Source organism: Meles meles, chromosome 1 (genome assembly GCF_922984935.1).
Source record: "Meles meles chromosome 1, mMelMel3.1 paternal haplotype, whole genome shotgun sequence".
NCBI lineage: Eukaryota > Metazoa > Chordata > Mammalia > Carnivora > Mustelidae > Meles > Meles meles.
The window spans coordinates 151,874,295-151,901,367 of NC_060066.1; the positions used below are offsets into that span (position 1 = coordinate 151,874,295).

The window sequence follows — 27,073 nt, forward strand, 5'->3', positions numbered from 1 at the left end:
CTATGCACAACAATTAATGCAGACAGAATAAATACCTAAACCTTCAAAGCAAAATTAAAAATAAATATAAAAATACGGAATATTTTTATGACACTGCAGGGAATGTTTTCTTAAGGTCTAAATGTAAAAGTAAAAAAAAATGCTGATAAATTTACCATATTAAAATTTAAAACTTCTGTAGGGCAAAAGATAGGACATGATTCTGTGTGTTTCTCTGTCATTATTTGGAAAAATATAAATGGAAAAAATATAATCAAAAAACACAGCAAAAGATTAGTATCTAGAATGTCCAAATCAATAACAAAAACTCAACAATCCATTAGAAAAAATGTGCCAAGGTTATATTTCGGCAATTATCAAAAAAGGAGATACAACTAGCCAAAGAACATAATTAAAAATCATTTCAGTTCATTAGGGACTAAGAGAACGCAAAATAAAATAGCAATACCAAAACATTTACATGTTAATCCATCAGATAACCTAAAATAAAAAGATTCAAAATTAAGTATTGGTGAAGTGTGGACAAATGGGAAAAAAAGGGATCATAAATTTATGGGAACACTTTTTAATATTATATGTTTAAAAATCTAAAATATAGATTTAAAATTACATGCACACACATACACACACGTATTCCTTCTACATTAGAAAATCCATTTCTAGGGGCATCTGGGTGGCTCAGTGGGTTAAGCCTCCGCCTTCGGCTCAGGTCATGATCTCAGGGTCCTGAGATCGAGCCCCACATCGGGCTTTCTGCTCAGCAGGGAGCCTGCTTCCCCCTCTCTCTCTGCCAGCCTCTCTGCCTACTTGTGATCTCTCTCTTTCTCTGTGTGTCAAATAAATAAATAAAATCTTAAAAAAAAAAAAAAAAAGAAGAAAAGAAAATTCATTTCTAGGGATGCCTGTGTGGCTCAGTCTGTTAAACATCTGCCTTCAGCTCAGGTCAAATCCTAGGGTCCTGGCATCAAGTACTGCCTAAGGCTCCTTGTTCAGTGGGGAGTCAATTTTCCCCTCAATCTGCCACTCTTCCTGCTTATTCTCTCTGTATATCTCTCTCTCTCTGTGACAAATAAATAAATAAAAATCTTTAAAAAAATAAGAAAAGAAAATCCATTTCTAGAAATATTCTGGAGAGATCTTCTTGACATATGCAAAGAGAAATGTGTTCAAGGATGTTGGTCATAGCATTGTTGGCAACCACAGAAATTGTAAGGCAACTTGATCGCCTGTGAATATGATACATTTACAGAAAGTAAGATTATGAAGCAGCTAAAAGAATGAGTTAAAAAAATGAGTTAAAAGAATGAGTTAATGGGGCGCCTGGGTGGCTCAGTGGTTTAGGCCACTGCCTTCGGCTCAGGTCATGATCTCAGGGTCCTGGGATCGAGTCCCGCATCAGGCTCTCTGCTCGGCAGGGAGCCTGCTTCCCTCTCACTCTCTCTGCTTGCCTCTCTGCCTACTTGTGATCTCTCTCTGTCAAATAAATAAATAAAATCTTAAAAAAAAATGAGTTAAGGCTATTTGTATCAACATAAATAGAGCTCAAAAACAGAATGCACAGTGAAAAAAACAGCTTAAGGGATGATATAAATAGCACTGAGGAAATAGCAGGAGCAGGTCATTGTGAGAAATAGGGAGTAGCCCAGCATGCAGAATGCAAAGGTAAAAACATAAAATTGGAAAATTAGCTGGAGCTAGATAGTTGAATATATTGTTAACTACTGTCAGATTTAAAAAGAGAATAGATTTAATGTAGGCTTTCCTTCATTTTCAATAATAGCACCTTTGAGTTCTTACTGGTTTCAGCTTTACTGTTTATAATAAATCCTCAGTAAAGAAAAATCTACTACAGAGGTTCATCCTGTCATCCTATGAACTATGAAATTCTACAATCTTCAAAAAAACACTTTGCTTAGGTTTTCACCTTGGACTCTGGGCTATCTAGCAAATTCTTGGCTATGCTGTATGTGTGGTTGGTGGTAAAAAGATCTTAGACTTCCCATTTTCACTCATCTTGATTCCTCTCCCCTCACTAATCTGTTATTTCTTTTCAACAGTCAGGTGGAAGGTGAGAAGAAATTTTTCAGATAGTAAGGACCTATGACCAAATGCAAAGAGGAGAACAGGGATGAAGTCTGGTGGTAAGTAGCCTCTCCATCTCCTCCCCACCCCCTGCAATGGCAAGCCAAGGGCTGGGAGAGCTCAGCTGTTAGGCTGAGAAGTAAGGGTGGGAAAGAATGCATGCTGCTTGTGGTGGAAACTACTGGTGGTTGTCTCTCAAAATCTGTTTTCCCTTCTTCCATAATAACAGTTCTGTAACTAGGGCCATGCCTGAACACGTGACTCCATTGTCCAATGGTTCTTGAAGTTAGGATGTAGTCATGTGACTTCAGGTCTCATCAACGGCCTGTGAAGACAAATGTGCACACCCTGGGGTCTGGGGCTTAAGAAGGTGAGGATGTGCCTTCTGGACTTTGTCCCCTTGCAACCAGCTGGAAGCTGGCCACGGGGCACGGCATGGCTGACGTCGCTTTCACCATGCAAATGTCAAACATGTCCCAGGGTTCTCCGAGTGAGCTCTTAAGACCCCTGGAGATTGCTGAGACCCTTTCTGGGAGGCCGCAGATCAAAGCTATTTTTATACTAAAAAATTCCATGCCTTTTTCACCTTCATTCTCTCACAAATGCACAATGGAGTTTTCCAGGGGCAACATGAAGTGTGGCATCACAGAAGTCAGAATGCAAAAGCAGACTAAGAACCCAGCTGTCTTTTATTAAATTAGAAATTAAAGGATTTGCAGAATGTGATGTTTCTCTTATCACTTTTTTTGTTTTGTATTGTTTTGGAAAATATGGTTATTTCTCATAAAATGTGTTAGTTGTGTTAACCTGCATGGATTCACTGTTATTTTAAAATGACTGAATAAATATTTTTAAATTTCTGCCTTAATTTCTCATATGAAAAATATCAATAGATGTAGCCCATGTAATGAAAGATTTTTGAGGTCTTTAATAATATTTAAAAGTGTAAAAGGGTCTTGTGACAAAAAGTTTGAGAACCACTACCCCAGGAGCTAGAGGAACAACTGACATCTCCGAATGACTATACAGGTTGATGGTTCTCTGCCCTCATTCACAGCGTAGCTGTTACATACAAGAGAAGTAAGTTTCTGTGTTATGTCACTGTGTCGTTGTGTCTTTTTATTACAGCATCCTGGATTTGCTCTAAATAATACAGAGACTAGTCATGTAAGTGGGGCACTACTATATCAAACACTAAGGTATTTGATCAATGCCACATGGCATTGATTCGCTTGGGCAGTAAGAGCAAGAAATTTTAGGCTGGAAGACTAATGACATTTGATATGCCATTGCAAATATTTGGTAGAACTCTTACTTGTGATAACTTGTAAGGTAGACAACGTTCCTATGGAGCCCACCGCTAGAGAAGAAATGACCAGAAAGGGCTAGAATGATCATATGTGTTGACTGTTCTCTATTTTATTTAGCAACACAGAACAAGAGATAGAAAAACCTGAGGGAGAATTGACCAATTTGCAAACAGATAAAGAGAAAAGAAAGTGTCCAGGAACTTAAGACTTAAGAGTTTGAAAAAAAATCAATGGCTTCTTTACCACCAAAGAGCAGAAGACAAGGCTCTTATCGCTCCAAGGACTCCTGTTAACACTCTCCCAGCTTTCAAAAAAAAAGGAATCCAGCCCCAAGGCAAAACCCGGATGAAGGATGCTGCCTGTTGTTTTATATGGCCTCAAAGTAACTACCACCAAAATAAGAAAACAAAAACCCAACACGGCTTAATACCTAAATCTAGAAAAGAACTTTAGGTATAGTTACCGGCACATGGAACTAACTAGAAGCAAAGAGAGCAGATACTTAACCAAATTTTTGAGGAAATGGTTTTTGTTTTTTTTTAAGATTTTTATTTATTTATTTGACAGAGAGAGAGGCAGGGAGAGAGAGAACACAAGCAGGAAGAATGGGGGAGGGAGAACCAGGCTTCCCACTGAGCAGGGAGCAGGATATGGGACTGATCCCAGGACCCTGGGGTCATGACCTGAGCTGAAGGCAGATGCTTAATGACTGAGCCACCCAGACACCCCTGAGGAAGTGGTTTTACCAAAGAAACCATAAGCCTAGCCAGAAGAAGCTTGTTTTTGTTTTTCATTTTTCAAATTAACAATAGATCCCAAAGAAGGCATCATCTCCAACACAATATTTTGATGTGGCCATGTAGGATAATGGACAAGAGGAACTTTTCAGAAGGCCAAGGGCTTCAGAAGACAATAGAGAACAAGGAGTTGAAATCACTCTACTGGTAGGGAAAGGATTTGTTACTTGCTATGGTTCAGTGATGACAACATGTATTGCCAGAATTTCCTTTTCTGAACAGGAGCCTTTATTTCACTTCTCCTGGTCTTACTCCTCCAATATTTATTGGTGGCAGGGAGGGAAGACAATGCGATGTTCAGTTTGTAGGTGGCTGAAGAGTCTAATCTGGACTTACTGGAGAGAACTGTACATCAAGTAGAGATTTCTTTTTTAATTTTTTTAAGATTTTATTTATTGAGAGAGAGGGAAATAAAGAGAGAGAGCAGGAGTGCACAAGCAGAGCCAGGAATAGAGGGAAAAGGAGACTTCCTGCTGAGCAGGGAGCCCACAGCAGGGCCCCATCCCAGGACTCTGGGATCATGACATGAGCCAAAGGCAGACACTTAACCGATGGGGCACCCAGGCTCTCCTCAAGTAGAAATTCTTCACTTTTGATCTAGATGATGGGACTCTGGGTGTTCTTCTTGGCAGTGAGTGAGTACATTCTATGTTGGGAGGAAGGGAGTGTGCCAACATCTGGATGGCCAAAGGGGCAAACTGTGGTAAAAGTTGCCAGTTAGTTCTCTGATCCTTCCATAATTACAGAACTGTAGGCAGGCATCTGGCCACCCAGCTGGATTATTCTTCCCAGCCTGCCTCACAATCATAATAAGACTAAATTCTTAACATCACTATGTGAGCAGAAATGATAGTCGCCACTATCCACATCCGGGCTTCAGACCTTCAGACATTTATGTTCTCTTCCCCTTACATGCCTGCTGGAAACCATATGTGGTGGCAACCCTGCTTCGACCCTACAGGTGATGAGAGCATCCCAGGAAATGGCAGAACAACAGTGTGGAAGGAACCACGCTCGCCAAATGACCTCAAAGAGAAAAGCTGTCCAGTCAGTCCGGACTTCACATTGATACTATATTTCCTAACAGAAAAAATACACTTCTTTGTCCTATAAGACACTTAGGTGTGAAGTAAGACCATCAGTAATACACATAAGAAATACAAATCATCAAAAAAGTATTTGAGAGCATCCTTAGTAGTAATTCAAGAAATGTATTAAAATACATTAAGTATTACCTGCTTTGCTTTGCCTATTTTTCTACAGACTTATTTATCTTTTTTTAAATGTACATTTAAAAGATGAAATACTGTTTCTTACTTATCAGGCTGGCAAAAATCTTAAATATGAATTCTATCCAGTTGGAAAGTTTCTGGAGAAATATACTTCATTCAATATTGATGGGACTATAACTTGGAAAAGTCTTTTTTGGGAGGACCATCTGGAAATAGCTATGAAAATTAAAAATGCATTTGTCTATGAGCATGCACATATGCACAGGCATGGCTGTGTGTGTGTTTAATGCACAGAAAATGGCGTAGAAGGATCTATAACCAGCTTAACAATGTTTGTTTGTTATAGTACTTTACATCTCACTTAAGAGGGTTTCCTGATTTGGTAACCATAGACGTACAGTGTGATGTTTTATACTGCTGGGTGGTATGGAACAGGCTTGGTTTAAGTAATTAAAGATTAAAGACATAATCTTAGGTAAAGTATTTTTGAAATAAAATTCATAGAGATTTGCAATTTTTAAATAAAAATCACGAATTCTATTATTAGTTTTTGTTTTTTCTTTTTCGGCAGAGACGGTTTCCAATTTTTAGGCATGTATGCCAAGGAAATGACCTTCTGTCAACCCATACTGATGTACTTTCCTGTTTTCAGACCAGAATTCTTTCAGAATAACAGGAAGTCTTCCAAGAAATCTTTTTTTTAAATAAATCTCAAAGTTTTAAGCAAAAATACATAATTTAAAATAGAGACATTCTTACTTGGTCCTCAAAAGACAGAGCCTGGGCAACATCTCTTGGAAAGCCATCGATAACAATGCCCTCTTCATCAGGTATTTGCATCAATTTCTGTTTTATCTCTGTAATTGTTGTTTCCTTTTATAAATTAAAAAAGAAAGATTAAAAAAACACAGTGAAGCTTATATTCACCACTGGTATAAAAATCTTTGCAGAATAGAAGCAAATTACACAGCAGTACCTGTGGGGCCAATTCTCCAGTTGTAATTATTTTGGCAATAAGACTCCATTTCCTATTGCTGCTCGTACTGTGGATCTTCTTTCTTAATAATTCTCCCACCGAAATGTATTGGAATCCATAACGTTCTGCGATTTTTAAACTTTGAGTACCCTTTCCACTTCCCGGACCACCTATCATTTAAAACAGGGAGAACTGTGATCTTCTGATACAAGAAGAAACTCCTTTTTATACAGCTAATACCTCTGTCTTGAGATGCAGAGTCTAGATCAGGAGTAGTAGGGTGGGCAACTCCACTCTTCACCATTCTCGGTGCTAACTCTGAAGGCAAAGCAAGTGTAGGCTTCGCCAAGGAAAGGACAGAACTATGATCAACTCTATTAGATGAAAGAGACATTTTTTCCTCTACCCAGTTTAGTAAATAACTACTTTAGAAAATTGAACAATGCAGTTGTGAGAAACAGTTTCATGTTCTTTGTAAAACTTAATTTTTCTTCCCTCTGTAATCAAAGAAAAATCTATGGGACACAAGAGACAATGATCAAAATAACAGAAATGTACTCCATGCCAACAAAGAGCTAATGTGCAATTTGGTGAAATGTAACAATTATTTTTAAACCCAAAGAGACATCAATATTGAGACACTTTATCTTAATCTTTTTTTTTTTTTTTTAACTGTGCATGGGTCTCCTTGCCTCATCTGCTTTAAATTCCAAAGAAGGTTTATGCAATGAATACAGAGTGAACGGAATAGGTTCTTAAAGCAGAACAATTTCCTAGAGCTCATGATCATTTTGATTTTGTGATACATTAGAATGAAGTAATCAGCATTTCGCGACCTTACTCAATACTAATCATTGGTAATTACCATTTACACTTTAAAAGCTTAAGTCCTGAAATAATTATAAAATATATGCCTCAGATTTTATTTCCAATCATATTGGATTAATTTATATTTCTAAACAACCTAGACTAATTGGAATCTGAAGTCTGAACAATCTAAATAAAGCATATAGCAATCAGCCCAGTCTGATTTTGATTTGTCACTTTTTTTTTCTTTAAACACTCTATTCATATGGGAGAGAGAGAGAACGTGAGCAGGGGGAGGAGGAGGGACAGAAGGAGAAAGAGAGGGAAAAGTACACTCCCCTCGGAGCACGGAGCCCAGTGACTCCGGGCTAGATCTCAGGACACTGAGATCATGATCGCAACTGACGTCAGAGGCTTAACCATCTGAGTCACCCAGGCACCCTGACTTGTTACTTCTTAGTAATTATCAAACTGAAATATTTTCAAGTATTTAAGCATAAATTATTGACTGTAGAAAAATATTTCTAAAGGTCAGTGTCTAATAAGGAATTAAATGTTTTGGTAATATTCACTGAAAATAATTATAATTTATTAAGCAATGTTGAAAATAAAAATTCAATAGAAAAGTAAGTTGATGTTCTCCCTACTAATTCAATATATCAAGCTTTGGTGGGGGGAGCAGAAGTCATATTATATATAATTATTTCATAATTATTTTTTGCAAATGGAATAAGTGAAAAAGAAAGGTGTTTCTTCGTTTTTTTTTCTAAGGAGAGTTCTGAATGAGTAGACTTAGTTGGCCAGGGTTTATTTCCTCTTTAAAATTTTTAAAGTGCATGGGTGCCTGGGTGGCTTGGGTTGGGTAAGTATCTGACTCTTGGTTTCGGCTCAGGTCATTATCTCAGGGTCCTGAGATGGAGCCCTGCCTCAGGCTCCTTGCTCAGAGAGGAGTCTGCTAGTCTCCCTTTTCCTGCCCTTGCTCTTTCTGTCTCTCTCTCTCTCTCTCTCTCTCTCAATAAATAGATAAATGCTTAAAAATTAAAAAACAAAATAAAAATTTTAAGGCGCAGAATTCTAAGATCAATGTGAATCATTTCTCAACTCCAACACCAAATAATACACCCGATGACATGTGGCTTTCACCTTTTTTTACTGCTTGAGTAAACTCAGGATAAGAATTTGTTTGCATTTTTAACCATTCTCTTTCTAAGAAACTCTAAATCCTAACCTATTAGATTTAACATTATGAACTACTACTAAATTAAATTAATTCCTTTGCAGATAAAAAGTAAGTGTGGGTTCTAAATAGCTATTTCAGGCCTATTAACCTATGATGTGGTTCATGGATTGGCTTGAAATAAAAAATTAATAACTCCATCAAATTTAAGCTGATTTGAGGGGCTCCTGGGTGGCTCAGTGGGTTAAGCCCCTGTCTTCGGCTCAGGTCATGATCTCAAGGTCCTGGGATCGAGCCCCTCATTGGGCTCTCTGCTCAGCAAGAAGCCTGCTTCCTCCTCTCTCTCTGCCTGCCTCTCTGCCTACTTGTGATCTCTGTCTGTCGAATAAATAAATAAAATCTTAAAAAAAATTTTTAAGCTGATCTGATCCTTGAAGAATGAAAGTCACCTTTCATAAACTATATTTCCACACTTCATCCCATAAAGCATCAAACTAAGAGATTACAAATCACACTGAATTCAAAAAAATCAAGCATGCTAAGAAAGTTATGCTAAGAAAAAAAATTTTGTCAACAGAAGCAAATAGCAGACAACACAAACATATGATTTGCACAATTTTTTTTTTTTAAGATTTTATTTATTTGACAGAGATCACAAGTAGGCAGAGAGGCAGGCAGAGAGAAAGGAAGGGAAGCAGGCTCCCCGCTGAGCAGAGAATCTGACGTGGGGCTTGATCCCAGGACCCTGGGATCATGACCTGAGCCAAAGGCAGCGGCTTAACCCACTGAGCCACCCAGGCGCCCCATGATTTGCACAATTGAAGAGAATAGCATTAATTTATTAGATGGGCTTAACTAACAAATTAATTTTACATTCTCTCTGAAACCAGAGTGAGCTTAATTTTATTCTATTAATCGCTAATATTTATAAATGTTAGGATTCATCTATCTCTTAGATTTTATAATTAATGTAAGAGAGATTCATATCTGTGCCAAGAAGTCCAGCGTTAAAAAAAGGTTCTGCATCACCAGAAAGGAAATTTTGTTTATTTGAATGTAAAACCACGTGGGTATCTGTACCTGCTCCACTCCTTTATTAGGCTGGTACAATACAAATTTATAAGGTTCAAGTACAATTATAATTCCTCACAATTCATAAAATTGCCCCAATTTTCTCGGATAACCTAAGGTTCGGTTTTTCCTTTCTTCTCATAACTCAGTCCTCTAAAATCTAAAAGTTATTTACACTCATTGGTTCTGCATCATTCCTGGGATACATAAAACTTTATAGTGTGTAAGTCTAAAACCAGAATCACACTCTTGGGAAGCCAGCTGATTTTACTGAGTAAAAAAGAACTGTGGAGTTCTTTGAAGCAGAGGAGATTTGAAGCATTTATATTTTCTCCAGAGATCTTAGTTTGTTGAAATATTTTAGTCATTTTCATTTAAAATTCACAATGCACAAAAAATTCATATATGTGTTGTTTTACATGACAGCATTTTGGTATTACACCTTTTTCATGGGCAGTCAAGCCTCCATTTGTTTGTCCTATTAATAATTACCAATATTTTAGTAATAGCAACAAGAAAAATAAGATTGAAAGAATATTTCATCAAAAAATGGCAAAATAATTTCCAATTATTCTTCACCTCTAGCTCTGTTTTATTTGTTTGTTTTTGTAACTCTGTTGTTGTTTTTTTTTTTAAGATTTTATTTATTTATTTGGCAGACAGAGATCACAAGTAGGCAGAGAGGCAGCCAGAGAGAGGAGGGAAGGAGGCTCCCTGCCAAGCAGAGAGTCTGATGCGGGGCTCGATCCCAGGACCCTGGGACCATGACCCAAGCTGAAGGCAGAGGCTTTAACCCACTGAGCCATCCAGGCCCCCCTGTAGCTCTGTTTTAATAAAGCATTTCCTCATCTTCTAGGTAAGGACCTCCAACTTTTAAGCACACACAGACAACATTTCATTTTCAAAAACAGAAAGAGATTTATGGCATAGTTGTGCCTCCCATACATCATAAGAATAATGACTTTTAGAAAACCAGTTTCTATACTTTCTTCCTACACTACTGTTTTAAACAATTAGGGTTAAATATATTTGCAATTTTATTTTCATTACACTGAGAGATGGACCAATGTCACTCCTTCTAATATGGTGAACTTAAATTCTTCTTATAGTATGGTGTGTTTATTTGCATGCTTTTGTCCTAGTTGCCATCATAATTATATCTTCTGGAAACAGTACTTCCTTGCATGGGGGCCGTATTCATTTTGCCCTCTGTTAACATTACTGACAAGAAGAGCTTTGAACATTCACACTTGATTTTCGCTTTTGGTTATCTCTCTGGAAGATGAGTCAAATTGGAACAGGAGACAATGATGACATATTGCAGGTTCACAGGTCTCCTCGTGATTTTTTTTTTTAATATTTTATTTATTTGACAGAGAGAAATCACAACTAGGCAGAGAGGCAGGCAGAGAGAGAGGAGGAAGCAGGCTCCCCGCGGAGCGGAGATCCCAACGCGGGGCTCGATCCCAGGACCCTGGGATCATGACCTGAGCCGAAGGCAGAGGCTTTAACCCACTGAGCCACCCAGGTGCCCCTCCTCATGATTTTTACAGATTTTGAGGAAGTTAAAATTTGCGAGAATGGTCAGAAATGCGTTTTGCAAAAGACTTTCAACATTCGTTCCTTGTGAAATAACATCAGACTAGTATTTTCATACTCATTCATAGTAACCAATGTTAAAAAGTAACTGTTATTATTATTTTGATTAATACTCAGATGTTATGTGCTGTGTAAAACACTATTCTACTAGACTTGCTTGTCTGAAACATCAAAACTTAGATTTTTCTTTAGGTGCCAGTTTGCTATATGGAAGATTCATTTATATGAGTTTTTACCAACATATTATTATTAGTAGTAGTAGTAGTAGTATCCTCTAAAGTTAACAGTGAAGAAAAATTCAATTTATTGAGTTAAAGATAAAGATAAAGATCAAAACATATCATGTTTAGAAAACTTCTAAGTGCATTCAGTTATCTATGTTAAAAGTTAAACAGATAAAACCATAGGATAATAAATCTTGAGGAAATTAATACTTTCAATTTGTTATGGAGAATTTTTAGGACATTGTAATGAGATTTATAAAAGATCATATAATTATACTATAATTATAATTCCGTTTTATTGAAAATTATGCTAAAAATATTTCCATCTATTCTCTCTTGAGCTCTTGTTTCTATCGTATGTCATTACCCAACTTACTATTTGCAAATACACATAATTAACATAATTTTTTGAAATGTAAATATATAAGCAAAGACAGCAGTAGTATAAGAATTTTGCTTTCCGTCCTCATACCTATGACAAGAATGATTTTGGGTCGAGGTCTAGTAGGATCAAAAACCTCATACTCCTCAATTAACTCTGCAGTCTCAGAGAGATCCGTATCACTTTCTATGGAGAATTGATGGATTGGAGGGAGCCGATCATACCGCCGATATGGAAAGTTTGAATTTTCAGGCATTACTGCAAAAGAGTAAGAGAACTTTGAAACGGGAAAAAAATAAGCATAATAAAACATTTTTTGAACTTAGCCCATGAGTGGAGAAAAATTTTCAAACTAAATGAGTTTGATTTTTTTTCAGCTGGCAGAAGACCCCATCCTGTAAGCCATCTGCAAACTTTTTCTTAAAGGGCCAGATATTCAATATTTTGAACATTGAACAGTCTCATACTCCACTTGGCCACAGTAGCAGGAAAGAAGTCATAGACAACATATAAACAAATGGATGAACTTGTGTTACGATAAAACCTTATTTATAAAAACAGACTCGGGTTAGTCTGAGACAGGCTGACAGACAGACTGAGACAGACTTAGCTTATGGGTTATAGTTTGCCAACTCCTGTTCGGAGGAAACTTTCTGAGTAGTGCCTAGTCCTGTTTGGTAGTTTGTATATATCCTGGTCTCTGCAAATGGTGCTCCCTAGAGTTGTGTAGTATACAATCTCACAACTTTCACAACCTTATGCAGCTGCTAACTCCCATGTTGTTCAAGCCTCAGCCGTGGTTCCTATAGTTCATGGCTCCTTCCTTCCTCACCCTGTGTGTCAGGATTCTGGGGGGCACAGAGAAGTCCTAATACCCAGAAGATGGGTAGGCTGAGTGTGGCCACGGGGTAAAGAGCCTTTGCTTTAATCTGGTAGAAAGGCAGCGGAGAGTTTTTTTGGGGGGAGGGATAAAGCAGTGACATAATTTAATAAGAAATGTTTTTTAGGAAGATTAATCTGGTAATGGTTAGAAGGGATTGAGTAGGGAGATGCGGAGCAAAAAGAGTAGCAGCTAGGAGTCAGGTACAGTAATGCACAGGTGAGAAATGAGGGCTTCACTTAGAGGGGTAGCACGGGAAATGGACATGAGTGGTTAGATATGAAGAACAAGGTTAAGATTGGGATCTGTGACATGAAAGGAGGTGATATTACAAAGACAATTACCAGGCTTCAAGTCTAAATAAATAAGGAACACATTGCATTTTGTATAGCATCTTTCTGCCTTCTCTCTTCTGCTCCAGAAATAGTGGGCTTCTCTCACTCCTGTCTATATCATAGCCTCTTCTTCTAGGTCAGGAACTCCTGTTCTCTATCCCCTGGTACCTAATCAAACTCCCCCATCCTTCTCTAGCTAACACTCACTCAGCTTTCTGTCTCCAAGCATTACCCTGAACCCAAGCCTAGGTTAGATCCATTCCCCTGTTAATGTGGTTGATCCTATCGCATATGGTATTTCCTAAATCACCCACTCTGCTTCTAATTTTAAGTATATTTTTTTCACCATCAATGTTTTTTATTCCGTAGTCAAAATGATCACCGACTTCATTATTGGGAAAAGTTTTCAATTAGCAATAATCGCGCCTCCGATAAACCCCATTGGCCACGATATTGCCACTGCGCAAAGCTTCACCGACTTCATTATTATTTCAACAATTATTCTTGATCAATATCTCTTCTAAAAATTCTTAACATTAGTCTATATACAACATTATATAACATTAGTCTATATAATTTTTATGTACATACCATATACATATGTATATGACTTGTATACATACATATTACTTATATATGTGTATATATGTGTGTATGTATATTATTTGTATACATACGATATATATACATAGTGTTTATATATACTATATATGTATATAATACACATACATCATACCTGTATAGAGTGTTCACTATCTATACTCCTATAGTATTTATAAAACATTTCTTTTTAATTTACTTTATTATTTTATTTTTTATTTTTAAAATTGAAGTGTAATTAACATAGTGTTCTATTAGTTTAGGTTTACAATGCAATGACTCAACAATTCTATACATTTCTCAGTGCTCATCAAGAGAAGTGTCCTCTTCATCCCCATTATTTCACCTGTATCTCCAACTACCTCCCTTCTGGCAACCAACAGTTTATTCTCTGTATTTAAGATTCTGGTTTTGTTTGTTTGTTTGGTTTTAAATTCCACATGTGAGTGAAAAACAAACAAACAAAAATTCCACATGTGAGGAAATCCTGTAGTATTTGTCTTTCTCTAACTGACTTATTTCACTTAACATTCTACCCTCTAGGTCACTCCATGAAGGCAGGTACCATGTTTGTTCTTTCGCAGTGGCTACATCCTCAGTCCTAAAAGAATGTCTGACAACAGTAGTGCTAATAAATGGTTATTTTGATGCTCAGCTGACTCACTGATTGACTTCACTGAAATAAGAAAAGAAGGATGTGCTGGTTTTGAAGCAAATATGCTATGCTTGCTTTTAAACATGTTGAGTATAAGATGATAATGAGACATTCCAGAACAGAAGCTCTTTGGTCATTTGGAGCTACAGGATTAGAACTCGTATTCACAACTAAGTATTTGTTCAATTGAATACATATGGTGGGGGAAAAAAATGGATGCTTATCTTACATTGATAATAAAATCCTTTCAGTCAATAATTTATCTTTGCTTTTTATCATACCTTTATGTATGAAAGCAATTTGCCTAAATGATTAGAATGTTTTAATTCATAGAATAATTTTTTATGATAATTATATATTAGCATAGCTATATCAATATTTCAGCAAAATGTGCATGAATCACTTTATTTCTAGAAATAATGATGCTTTAAGTTATGAGGAAGTTATCAGTTTCCTTTAATTTAATAATATATTCCATAAATTATAGCTAAAACTTACAAAGCACAAGTATGCAAAGCATTTCATAAAATAAAATGTTATTATTACTGAAAATTCCATTTAGAAACCATTTTCTGTCTTTCAGCGTGTGTCTTAGATACAGGAATGTAATAAGGCATTCTTGTCATCATAGTACATTGAAAGCTTCTATTTGATGATTGAAAGATCTCAGAGAAAGAATTCTGGTAAGGTATTACTAGATATGGAGATTTTAAAATTAATACACAATTGTAATTCTAATGAAAGTTAAACCTATATTTTCCATTCCTGTATTAGCTTATCCTGCTCACACAGGAGTTCCAAACTGGTGATTTGTGGGCCTAATACAGCCCCGTATATGTGTTTTGTTCAGTCAACAGTTTTCCAAAATTTGTCCGTGACTGTCTTTAGACAATGACTGTTCTCACTTACTTGACCACAGTCTCCACTGTTTTCTATTACACACTTGGCCTACCTGGCTTCTATGTATAATCAAGCCAAGTAACGGTATGAAATAGAAGCATTCGGATTTTATTTTGTTGCAAAACAGTCACTTTTCATACCCAGTCTAAGAGCAGCTTTTGGACTAAGGGATGACATACCTCTTAAATTTAAATTTTAAAAATGTAAAAATATTTTAGACTAAATCCAGTAATACCTGAGGTTTGTTAGTACTTTAAGGTTTAGAAATGGTTCCCCATACTTCTCTCATTGAATTAAACAAGGGCCAGATTCTAACAGTATAACAATACCCAGGGAAGTAAGTTAGCTGTTTTGGGAAGGTACATGAAACTTTCAAGGCCACGAAAACATTATTTGTTCACCAAAGCGGAAATTTACTGAGTGATGTGCCTAAGAGACAATGGTCACATGCACCTTCGGGCCTCTACCGACAAGTGATGATTACTACATGGATAGGGAAGTATCCTGCTCTCTGGAGATGCTTCTGAGAAAATGTTGTTTCCACCTACCCTTTCTGTTTGTGCTTCTTAAAAATTAACACACTATAACTTTCCCCCCACCTCCCACACACACTGATTCAAATAAAATCTAAGCAGGTCATCACTAAGTAAATAAACTGGAGTTTATTTCCCTCTTATATTTGTTACAAATGCTTGTAATACTTGTATTACAAATACTGCAAACATTTCATGGTATAATTTTTGAAAGTGGTGTAAATTTTGAAAATATAATCAGCTTGGCCACTGGGAAAGAATAAACTTGGTTTCCTCTGATTCTGTTCCGCAAAGACGATTATACTTCTCAATTTCAACCAGAGCCTAAAAGGTGGTTGGCTAATGTTGAATCATTAATTTTGATAAGCATGTAGTTCAGAAAGTTCTCAGAATATACCCCGAATTTCCTCTGGTGAACTTCAGTTCTTAGTTCCAAGCTATTCTTAAAATTGCTAGACAAGTTCATGTCTTCTACTTCTTTTATAGCATCCAAATGCCTAATCTATTATGATGCATTCAGTAGCTGCTTAATAAATACTTGTTGGATTAATTAGTATAAACTTAATATGCACTTAGGCAGATGCATTAATACGAACTCTGAGTTTGGAAACATATTATGCCAAGCTCTTCCCAGCTAATTAAGAAATGTTGAATTTTTACATAATAACTCTTTTGTCTATTCATTTATTTGGGAAACTCTGCAACTTTGAGAAAAATTCATAGTTTGCTAATGTTATTCATTTTGCAAAATAATGAAGTCAGAAATACAAAACTTCATTAAGACTTTCGGGAAATGTTGGACAGTGGCATGGGCTTTTGTCTCATCACAAGGGTGATCAGAATTTGGAGCAGAGAGATTAATCATGTTCCAGGGCCAAATATCTCTCTAGGCTTTTGGAAACCTATTAAAATAAATGACCCCCTACAGTCTATATGGTGTGTCTTATAAAAAGAACTGCTGTAATAATAATAATAATAATAATAATAAACCATTATTCTACATATACATTACCATTTCTTAGAAAGGATCTCCGTGATTGTCCTCCATTGAGAGGAGGTAAGGTTTTCTTTTCCTGGCTGACAAATGTATCCCACTTCACTTTGTCACAGCCGCCTAATTCCTTGACTTTCTGTAAACAACTTTCCAAGTACTCTATGGGGTCTTCTGGCTTAGAACACATCAGTCCATTCAGAAGGCTCTGGAATACAACAAAATACGCCCATATGAAATAGGTGTTGAAACCACCTTTGTTAAAATAGCTGTATGACTCATCTTTGAACTCTGGGTTGCTTTTGTTCTTTGCATTTATTTTTTTAACGAACAATTAGAGGTGGAATTATGATCTGCTGAGTAATTAAGATAACCCCTAAATTCTCTCTCTTTTTTTTAAAGATTTTATTTACTTGTTTATTTATTTGACAGAGAGAGAGAGAGAGATCACAATTAGGCAGAGAAGCAGGCAGAGGGGGAGGGGGAAGCAGGCTCCCCACTGAGCAGAGAGCCCAATGCAGGGCTAGATCCCAGGACTCTGGGACCATGACCTGATCCAAAGGCAGAGGCTGAACCCACTGAGCCATCCAGGTGCCCCAAGATAACCCCTAAATTCTTGACCATTAGTGTTCAGCTCAGCATTCTCTGCCTTTTACACAATTCAGACAACAACATTGTTTAAAATGGAGGCACCCTATCACAGTGAGATAAAGTACAGTGTGTAAAAATGCTCCAGTCATTACTTGTCTTATTCCTACCCATTCTTAAAGCTTCCAAGCCTCAGTTTCTTCATTTGTGAAATGGAGTTCTACCTACCTCCAAGAGTTTTTAAGGATTCAAAATATAATATTAGTAAAGTGCATATTGAGGGCCTGAAGCATAGTAAATACTCAATAGATGTTGGTGGTTTTAATATTATTTTGATCAGGAAGCTTCCTCTGAGCGCCGAGGTTGGCTTGTGGACCTCTTCCTGGCATTCCACATTACCCAGGAAAAAAAAGTTTTACCTGCCATTTATACTGAAACCATCAATTCATGTATTGATCTCCTTTTCTAAACTATAAACTCTTCAACAACATGGAGTAGGTCTTTTTTATTTTTCAATCTCTAGCCCCTGACATTGTCCCTGGCACATGGTAGGGGCACATGGGACTGTTTTCTAATTGGGAAAAAAAATTTATTCAAAACATAATCTGACACTTAAAAAAATGCTATTTGATATATAATAGATCACCACAATATCCATTGAGGTTACAGAGGAAAACCTGGTGTCCAATATGTCACATGCAGTGGTTTCTAAAAATGCCACAAATTTGGAAATGATGACTCCCGGGAACTGGACTGATGTGCAAAATACTTTCCTTTACAGTATTTCATGGAAAAAGCATAGAGGAATATTATCACCAATATACATTATTAATGTACAACACACACACATCCTTTGTAAGACTGACGTCTTTGCTAAACAAAGTATTTTATTTTCAAATTATTCTTGTGCAATTTGCTCAAAAGTGGTATGTAGTTCTTTCCAGGTACATTTGTTCCCTCAAATACCAAATTGTCAGAGTGCTGAGAGGAGTTCAACTGCAGAGGGAGAGGAAAAAACTAATCTGAGCATCCACATTCCATTTGTGTGTCCAGACCTGTGTTATATATACACAGACACATGCTGACACACACACGGACACACACATTGTGTTTAACTCCTCACATTTCTATGTTAATATAGTTAACTGTGGCTGTGCTGCCTCTGTTTCTTTGTATGCCTTAGCTCACCCAATGCACTCTTAGCCCTATGTGGTATTATTATCCCCATTTTATAGATTAGGAAACCATGGCTCCGAGATGTTAATGAGTTGATCAAGGTTATCCAGCTGGAAACTTGTAAGTTTCCTTGTAAGAGGAATCCAAGGATTCCAATTCAGTGTTTCTGATTCCAAAATCTACATATTCCTCTTTCTATGTCTTGCAAAAATATGATATGGGATAAAAAGAAAATGCTAGATTATCTGTGTCCCATACATAATCCAACTACAATATGAACCACTCATGGTATCTCTCTTTTTTAAAAATCCCTATTCTTGCCAAAAATGAGTGAACATACTTAATGAAAATTTTTCTTTTTACTGGAAAATATACATCTCCAGCCTCCCTAAAGAAATCCGATTCCCCAAAGGGTACTGATTTTAGAAGGAAACAGTTCCATTCCTTCATGGATAATTTTAACCCTTCCCTCTAATAATCAGCCACCATCGGGGATCCAAGATAACCAAGAGACATTATTATTCTGAGTTAATCCTTTAAGAACCTGAATAATCTAATTTGACTTTCACTAGAATTCAAATTAATTGCTAAATCTCTGTTCTAAGGTACAGTAATATAAGATCAATACATACACCCTAAGGTTAGCTAAGGTTAAGAAATCATGACAGTATCAGGGGAAAGTGTTTTTTATTTTAAACATTTACTCTAAAAATGGAAGCACATTTCAAACTTGAACCTACCATAGATATCCTATTTAGTACATGTGATACTTCAAGTCAGGAGAAAATCTGAAAAGGTCAATTAAATACATCTAGTTGTCTGACAGTATATAGATTTAATAATCAATTGCTTCATCTATAATGGTGTCTAAAGTCTACAGCTGAGGCAATGTTTCTGGTTTGATAGATACCTAATTGATAAACTGTATAGTTAGAAACTTCACATACCATTATTATGGTTTGATGGAGAAAATCCAGTTTGGAAACAAAGTATTTGGTTTTGCTGTCTATGTTTATTACATGGAGAACTGGTAGGTTTTACTTGTCTTGTGCTGGATAAAGCATAGATTCTTACTGGTAGGCTACAGTCTTTGGAGGTCACCAGAAGTCTTTTCCATCTTCCAGTTGTCCAGGATTGCATTTAAGTACATTGTATTACTGCATTTCACCTAAGGGAGTAACTTCCCTTTCTGGGTGTACACTATTTTTAAATGTCCCACTCATATGCAGAAAAACAAAACATAATACCTGAACAAAAATGCCAGCTATCACCTATCTGTATACACAGTGTAGATTTTAATGAATAAACTATCAAAAATCTCTGTGGTTACCAAGGATGAAAAACAGTACCTACATTTACAAAGAAAATAGACAGCAATTTGCAATCAGGTGGCATTCCTGTAGATGTTTCTAATTATTCTTTTAGAAGTATAGAAATGAAATTTATCTCATAATTAATATTTACGACAAAACCTTCCTAGTGTTTTTAACTCTTCTGCTCCATATGTATTTTTTGAAAATTAAAAAGAAAAAGGAAAACTCTTTTTTTTTTTTTAAATATTTTATTTATTTAACAGAGAGAAATCACAACTAGGCAGAGAGGCAGGCAGAGAGAGAGGAGGAAGCAGGCTCCCTGCGGAGCAGAGAGCCTGACGTGGGGCTCGATCCCAGGACCCTGAGATCATGACCTGAGCCGAAGGCAGTGGCTTAATCCACTGAGCCACCCAGGTGCTCCGAAAAAGGAAAACTCTTGAAGAATCTTGCCCACCCCCTAGACCTATCCTTATGCAACACCTCCCCATTCTTTTCAAACATGAGTAACACACTTGCTAGATTTGGGTTTTACAAACCAGGCTTGTGCTCAGTGTGTGGTTTACCTGGAAATCTTGGCTTCAGACCAACCTGAAACCAGTGGCTTACAGAGGTGAGAAGAAAATGAAGATCTGCAATTATGGTGACCCATATTAAAGATAATTTGGAAAAACAGGCAACAGATTCTTTTCCCAAATGGTGTTTTAAAATTCCTTTCAGCAGACCAAACCTCCAACAACTCATGACCCTTGGTTTACTGGCTCAGTCTACAGTCTATCTATCATCTTTTAGAAATGGCGGGGGGGGGGGGGGGGAGGCGGGGAGTGAGGGTTGCAGTGAATGGAATTCATCTGTCAGAGCTCCATCTATGAAGCTTGGCTTGCTTCCATTTTTTGTTTGTTTTTGGTTTTAACCGAAAACACAAAGAACTCAGGAATATTCCAAAATTCAAATATAGAGAGAAGGAAAGGAAGCAAAAGGCTCCGAGACGTAGGCTGCGGTTTAGAACTAACAAGGTTCCTTTAGTTCATCCCTCAAGCATCCTCTCCCACATTCCCAAGTGTTCCTTATCCCCTGGGACCCCGGTAAAGATAATGCTGTGATGTGGTCCGAAGACAGAGCAACAGGAGTCACGCCCGCCTCGCGGCTCTCTCTCTGACTTGCTTTCTCTAGGTGGGATGGAGAAGGCAGGCGAAAGCTACAGCCCAGAGGCGAGGAAGGAGAATGATCCCTTCCAAGGCAACGGAAAACGTGCTCTGGAGTTCATTCACCGAAAGCGCATAGCAGCGCTGGGTGCCTGCCACCCGGGAGATAGTGCTGCACTCGACGGGTTTGGATATGTTTTTTGCATCTTCATCCCTCTCCTCCAAGCTATCCCCGCAGAAGGCTACGTCCGTCCACACTTCCCCTTCACTGCGGGGTCCTGACCCTCCGCGCACGGAGGGGCTAGGGCTCTCTACCCCTCGGTTTCGAGTCCCTGCTCGCTGCTGAGCGCAAGCGTACCCACCTGGCCTGGCCCTCGCCCCTAGAAAGCGGGGCCGAGCGCCGCCGGCAGCCCACCCTGCACATCCGAGGGGTACGCTGGGGGCAACCTGCTTCCAGAGCCCTGCTGGAAGACTGAAACTTGATCTGCGAGGTGCGGGTTCCTGAGCCCAGCCATCGGACAACGACCCCGGCCACCCGCTGCAAAGGCGACTACCCCGAGCAAGCGGGAAAGCGAGCTTCTGTAAGCCCCTTCACTTCCGTGCCCCGTGTCTGCAAGGTGGGACGGGGCGCCGCCTCCCCCTCCCCAGGCCCGGAGACGCTTTCCCCGGATCCTCCCGGCCGTCCACTAGCCCTAGCCTCCTACCTCGAAAAGCTGAGGGATCTCCCTCCGGGCCAGATACTCCTTGGCATCGTTGGCGTTCATGGCTGTGCCGCGCGTGCTTTGGGGCACGGGCCGGGAGGTTCCTGGGCTGCGGCGACCCGGGCTGGGGCTGGCGGGGTCCGCGCGGAGCACGGGAGCAGCCCTCGATCTCACGCGCAAACACTCCCACGCTCAGCTCTGCCCGCCCAGGCCAGTGCCCCCCTCCGCCTGTCCCCGGGGCCTGTGGTCTCCGCGCTCCCGCCGCCCCCGCCTCGCCGCTGGTCCCCGCGCGGGAGCTGCGGGCTCGGAGCAGCGGCGGCTTCCCGGGCTCCCAGGCAGCGCGGCCGCCAGAGAAGGGCGGAGGGAGCGGAGGAGGGAGGGTAGCGCGGCAGCCGCCAAGCAGCAGTCCGCTCGCCTCTCCCACTCAGCGCGCCGCGCTCTGCGCCTCCTGGAGCCGGGTCTGCGGCGGCGGCCAGTCACGCTGCGCGGGCGGGCACAGGGTGCGGGGGTGGGGACGGGCGCGCGCGGGGGGCTCGCAGTCACACCCCTCCGAGTCACACCACCGCCGGGGCGCGGCGCTGACCTGCGCGCGCCGCCGGGGGACGCGGCAACCTGCGACCAGGTAGTCAAAGGAAGAATCGGGGGCTCTAAGAACCTGCCCCCCAAGCCTCCTCTCCGCACCCCGCCCCCAACCTCAGAGTTACTCCTGCATCCCCATGGAGCTCCCGGGAAGAAACCTAATTGTTAGAGAATTTGTCATTTATGGCTAAGGTTACCGATCTTTCATCAAAGGGAGCGGGAGGTAAGAAGAGGGGATTCATAGGGTGGAATCCGTCCTTTTAAGATAATTTTTAGATCTTGGGTATGTCTATCCTTCAGGAAAGTTTTGCTAGCTGCTTTCTAATTTTTTCCCTGTCAGAGTCACAAATCCTCCCAGATTTCAGTGTAAGTCCTTAGAGGGAGGCTGAAATCTTGTTTAATGGAAGGATTAGTAAGTAGGCAACTAGTTAACTAACCCCCACAGAGAAGAATGGGAAGGGGGAGGAGAGAAGTGGGTGGTGGTCGTGGTGGAGAGCTGGAGACCGCTTAAATTGAAAATGTGCTTGGTAGGTGACGTGGGCGCCATCATTAATTGGATCGGAAGGGTGTGCAGTCAGTGGGCCGTGGGCCGTCAGAGAACCCAGAGACTGGATGGTGCGCTAAGGCAGTCATGAGATAAAGAATCTTCCTGTTAAGCACGCCCTTATCAAGGTATACCCATCCTCCGCCTAGCTCCCAAGATGACTTATTTCCCCCATTAAGATGTCTTTTCACTGTTTGAAAGATGGTCCCGGCCACCCGAAGAGTATGACCTCTAACTGTGTGCGAGGCCTGACACTGTGGGAGGGTGTGTGAGAGAGAAGGTGGTCCTGATGGCTACTGACACCTGCCAGGGAGAGAAGCAACACTGCAACTGTGTCCCAAAACCCATGTCTGAATGTCCCTTTCATGTTCATCTTTGCAGATCTTTCCTGATTCTGTTTCTTGTGACACAAGCAACTGCTATGGAAGCCTTAACTATAGCTACCATTTTGCTTTACCCAAGGGAGGGAACTCAAGAATTCATCGAGTCTTGTAAAGTAAATGAAGTTTTCTGAACCCTTGTGAAACCATGCGTCATATGGTAGCCTTAAATGAGGCAGGTGTTCCATTCCAGTTCCACAGAAATTGATTTCTGCCCCTCAGAATATGCCACATAACTTACAATCCCAGCTTCTGACATTCTTTACCTAATTTGAGAGCAAGTTATGGCCGTAGTTAAGCATCTCTCTGCAGCAGTACTTGAGAAGTACCAGGATCCATGGCATGGAGCCTACTTTGTGAGCAAGCACAGCTGAGGTTAAACGTCCAGGATTTAAGAGGCCACTTTCTGCAAGACCTTTCAAGGTCACCCTTTACAGAGAGAAATCTGACAGAGCACGGCTCACATCTTCTCTCCTGGAGAGGAATGTAACCTAAGTGGATATGTAATTCTAAATGCACGTTAGTATAGCCAGGCAAGAATGGCAACTTCCTTATACGAAGGACAGTGGGTAAGAAAACCTGCATTGCACAAAATAGTCTAGAGAGTCTGAAAAAAATCTAGTCCAGGCATACCTCAGAGATATTGCAGGTTTGGTTCTAGGCCAACACAATAAAGTGAGTATTGCAATAAAGCAAGTCAAATGACTCTTTTGGTTTCCTAGTGCGTGTAAAAGTTTATGTTTATGCATATTGAAGTGTGCAACAGCATTATGTCTAAAAACTACCCTACATATCTTAATTAAGAAATACCTTGTTGCTAAAAATACTAACCATCTTCTGAGCTTTCAGTTAGTTGTAATCACAAGTCACAGGTCACCATAACAAATTTAATAATGGCAAAGTTTGAAATATTGCAAGAATTGCCAAAAAATGACAGAGACACAAAGTGAGCAAATGCTGTGGGAAAATGGCTCCAATAAACTTGCTCAGCAACCGGGTTGTCACAAATATTCAATTTTTAAAAAGCACAATATATGCAAAGCACTAGAAAGCAAGGTGCGCCTGTAACTGGAGGTATGTCAAATTTTCAGGTAGCCTTATGCATGACAACCAGTGCTTTTTGGCATATTCCAGATGTATGAAAGGCAAGATATTCATAATTATTTTTGCAAAGGAAGTTGTGGCTAGGTAGGGAAAGGCTGTATGAGGGAAGGGCAATGCTTAAAATCCAGGCTGGTGGTTTGGAAGAGGGAAAAGAGAAAGGGCAAGGAACAAATACATGCTTGCCATGGGAAAGCTTTCATATCGTTGCCCAATGTGAAATTCTAAGGATGGCATATAAAAGGTTTATGGCTCTTTCTCCTTGTTGACTTGGGGATGCTGTCCTGCAAGCGCTAACCAATTAAGATGATTAGTGCATGTCTGGTGTCACCGGATAGAATGTCTTCTGCTCCCACAGTGGGAGAGTGTGCTAGATTTTGAGATATAGCAGGGAATAAGACAGACATGATTGCTGCTGTCAAAGAACTTCCATTCAACTGGAGAGTGTCTGTATGAAGTACAGATGGAAAATAAGAAACTTCTGTATATCTCATATACAATGTGTATATCTTGGGCCATTTGTAAATATTTCATTTACCCAGGGGGGAAAAAAAAAACCTGAATGTGTAAGACCTACCATATCCCTGTATATTGTCCTAGTAAATGTGCCTCTTGTTAACATGTATTTGCTTTAGGTCTTCCTGAGGCTTTTACATTTTTGTAAATGGGAATATACACACGGGTCTGTGAAATCTGGGGTAAATGCAGGCTGAAATAATGGTGTGTAACACAATTTTTTAGCCAAAGCAGAATTTCCCTATGCTTCATTTCTTCTGCCCACCCTGGCTGGTAACTGAGCCAGACGTTTGGATTCTGGATCTTAAAGATGGCTAGGAACTCCTAAATTACAGGAACTTAGAGGTAAGAGATTAAAAACTCTTCTATAGGGGCGCCTGGGTGGCTCAGTGGTTTAAGCCGCTGCCTTCGGCTCAGGTCATGATCTCAGGGTCCTGGGATCAAGTCCCACGTCCGGCTCTCTGCTCTGAAGGGAGCCTGCTTCCCTCTCACTCTCTCTGCCTGCCTCTCTGCCTACTTGTGATCTCTCTCTGTCAAATAAATAAATAAAATCTTAAAAAAAAAAAAACTCTTCTATAATGTCTGAAAGCATTAGGGAAATTTCCAAGTATGTAATATATAGAAAGAAAGAATAGCTAAGATTTGGAAAAATCCTATTTATTTATCTATTCATCAAGCAATGCATTCACTCATTAAATAATTTAAAAATAACCTTTTATGTTCCAGACTTGTCACTGGAGCTGGGAATATAAAGAGCAAGACTCAAGAGGTTCATGGTCTGGTAGAGACAGATGAACTTGTGATAATTAAGTACAGATAAATACAAACATTTGTTTTAGCAATATGATAGTAGATACGTGGAGGAAGATTGTTATGATGGGTACGCAAAGGCACATGACTCATAGAAATATGTATATGGTAAAAAGCACTCAGAAGATTTTAAAAATAGACTTTCTTTCGATATTTCTTCACTACCCTTAAAAATGTTTTTCAGCTGTTTTTTCTTCCATTTTTTTCGGATACATAGATTTTCAGAAACTTTGCAATAACTGTAATTACATACATTTTCACACTTTGTATAGTGATCTTTTAAAATGGCTTTATAAGTGTTCATTGAGGAGCTTTGAAATAGCAACTTATGTTAATTATGTTGATAATTTATGATATTAAAAGAATGAATTACAAATCATACTACATTAAGAGTAAGAATGTTTATTCCTCAAAGACACCATTAAGAAAACAAAGGCACTTTATTGAATGGGGAGATATATTTATAATATATACATCCAATGAAGGACTCAAATATATAAAGAACTTTCACAACTCAATAAGAAAAAGACAATCCAGTAAAGAAATGGACAAAAGACTTGGGAAGACACTTCAAAAAGAGGCTCTCCAAATCCAACGTCAAATGATCAATAATATGTGAAAAGTAATGATTTCATTAGTCATCAAAAATATGCAAATTGAACAATGTGATATCATTATATACCGACAAGAATGGTTAAATTGAAAAACAAACAAACAAACAATAAATACCAATGGTAATGAGGCTGTGAGGTAATGAGAACTCACACTCCTGGGGAGATACAAACTTGTACAACCAGTTTGGAAAATTGTTTGAAAATAACTACTAGAGCTGAACATACGTATTTTTGTGTTCCCCAAAAGTTATGTATTAGAATCTTCATAGAAACGTTATTCTTAATAGCCCCAAACTGGAAACTACTCCCGTGTTCACCAACAGTAGAACACAAATTATGTTACAGTCACAAAATGGAATACAATGAGCAATGAGAATCAACAGTCTATAGCAACATGTAACAATATGGACAGGTCTCACAAACATAATATTGAGTAAGCACCAGACACAAAAGGTACAAACTATTTGGTTTCATTTCTATAAAGTTAAAAAACAGGCAAAACTAGTCTAGGCATTAGAAGTCAGGACTGTGGTTCCCCATGTGGGAGTGAGGTGATAGGGAGAGAGTTCAAGGACAGCCTGGGGGATAGCGCTCATGTTCTGCTCCTTGATTTGGGAGCAGGTTCAATGGGTATGCTCGTCTGTCCTGTATAAATAAACATGCACTTGTGTGTATGTATATTATCCTTCAGAAAAGAGATCTATTAAAAAGTACGAGAAGGTGAAGTATGTGATTCAGATCCCAGATCATCTCATTCTTAAGTTCCATGCCTTACTAAATGTTCCCTGCTATTTTTTCACATGACAAGCAGATCAAAAGTAAATTTGCAATCCTTGGCCCTTTGCTTGTGCTTTTAAGATTGCATTTGGGTCCAGTTGCTGCTATAAACTCTCTTTTGTTTGTAAGTGATAATTTGTAGCCTAGTCTCACTCATTGTGCAATTCTGGGCTTCTCATAAGCAGGGACAGTGGCCTAGAAATCTTCACTTTCACTGTGCCTTGGACAATGCCTGGCCTAAAATAGATACATATGAAAGCAGGAATGAACCATCTATATCC

General features: G+C 39.0%; 1 protein-coding gene and 1 pseudogene across 2 annotated transcripts in view; both read right to left on the reverse strand.

Moving 5' to 3' along the window:
* Positions 1-21,922, reverse strand: part of AK5 (adenylate kinase 5) — a 239,145-nt gene extending 217,223 nt beyond the window's left edge. Inside the window, exons 1-5 of one of the 2 annotated variants that reach the window (XM_046020688.1) lie at positions 21,475-21,922; positions 16,573-16,759; positions 11,748-11,843; positions 6,398-6,567; positions 6,181-6,294 (exon numbers count right to left, since the gene is read on the reverse strand). In XM_046020688.1, the coding sequence (XP_045876644.1) occupies positions 6,181-6,294; positions 6,398-6,567; positions 11,748-11,843; positions 16,573-16,759; positions 21,475-21,534 (627 nt within the window). In that variant the 5' untranslated portion in view covers positions 21,535-21,922. Of the gene's footprint in view, positions 1-6,180; positions 6,295-6,397; positions 6,568-11,747; positions 11,916-16,572; positions 16,760-21,474 lie in introns of both variants that reach the window. The other variant, XM_046020677.1, reaches the window with a different exon arrangement.
* LOC123927762 lies at positions 13,217-13,343 on the reverse strand (annotated as a pseudogene).
* Positions 21,923-27,073: the final 5,151 nt, after the last annotated feature.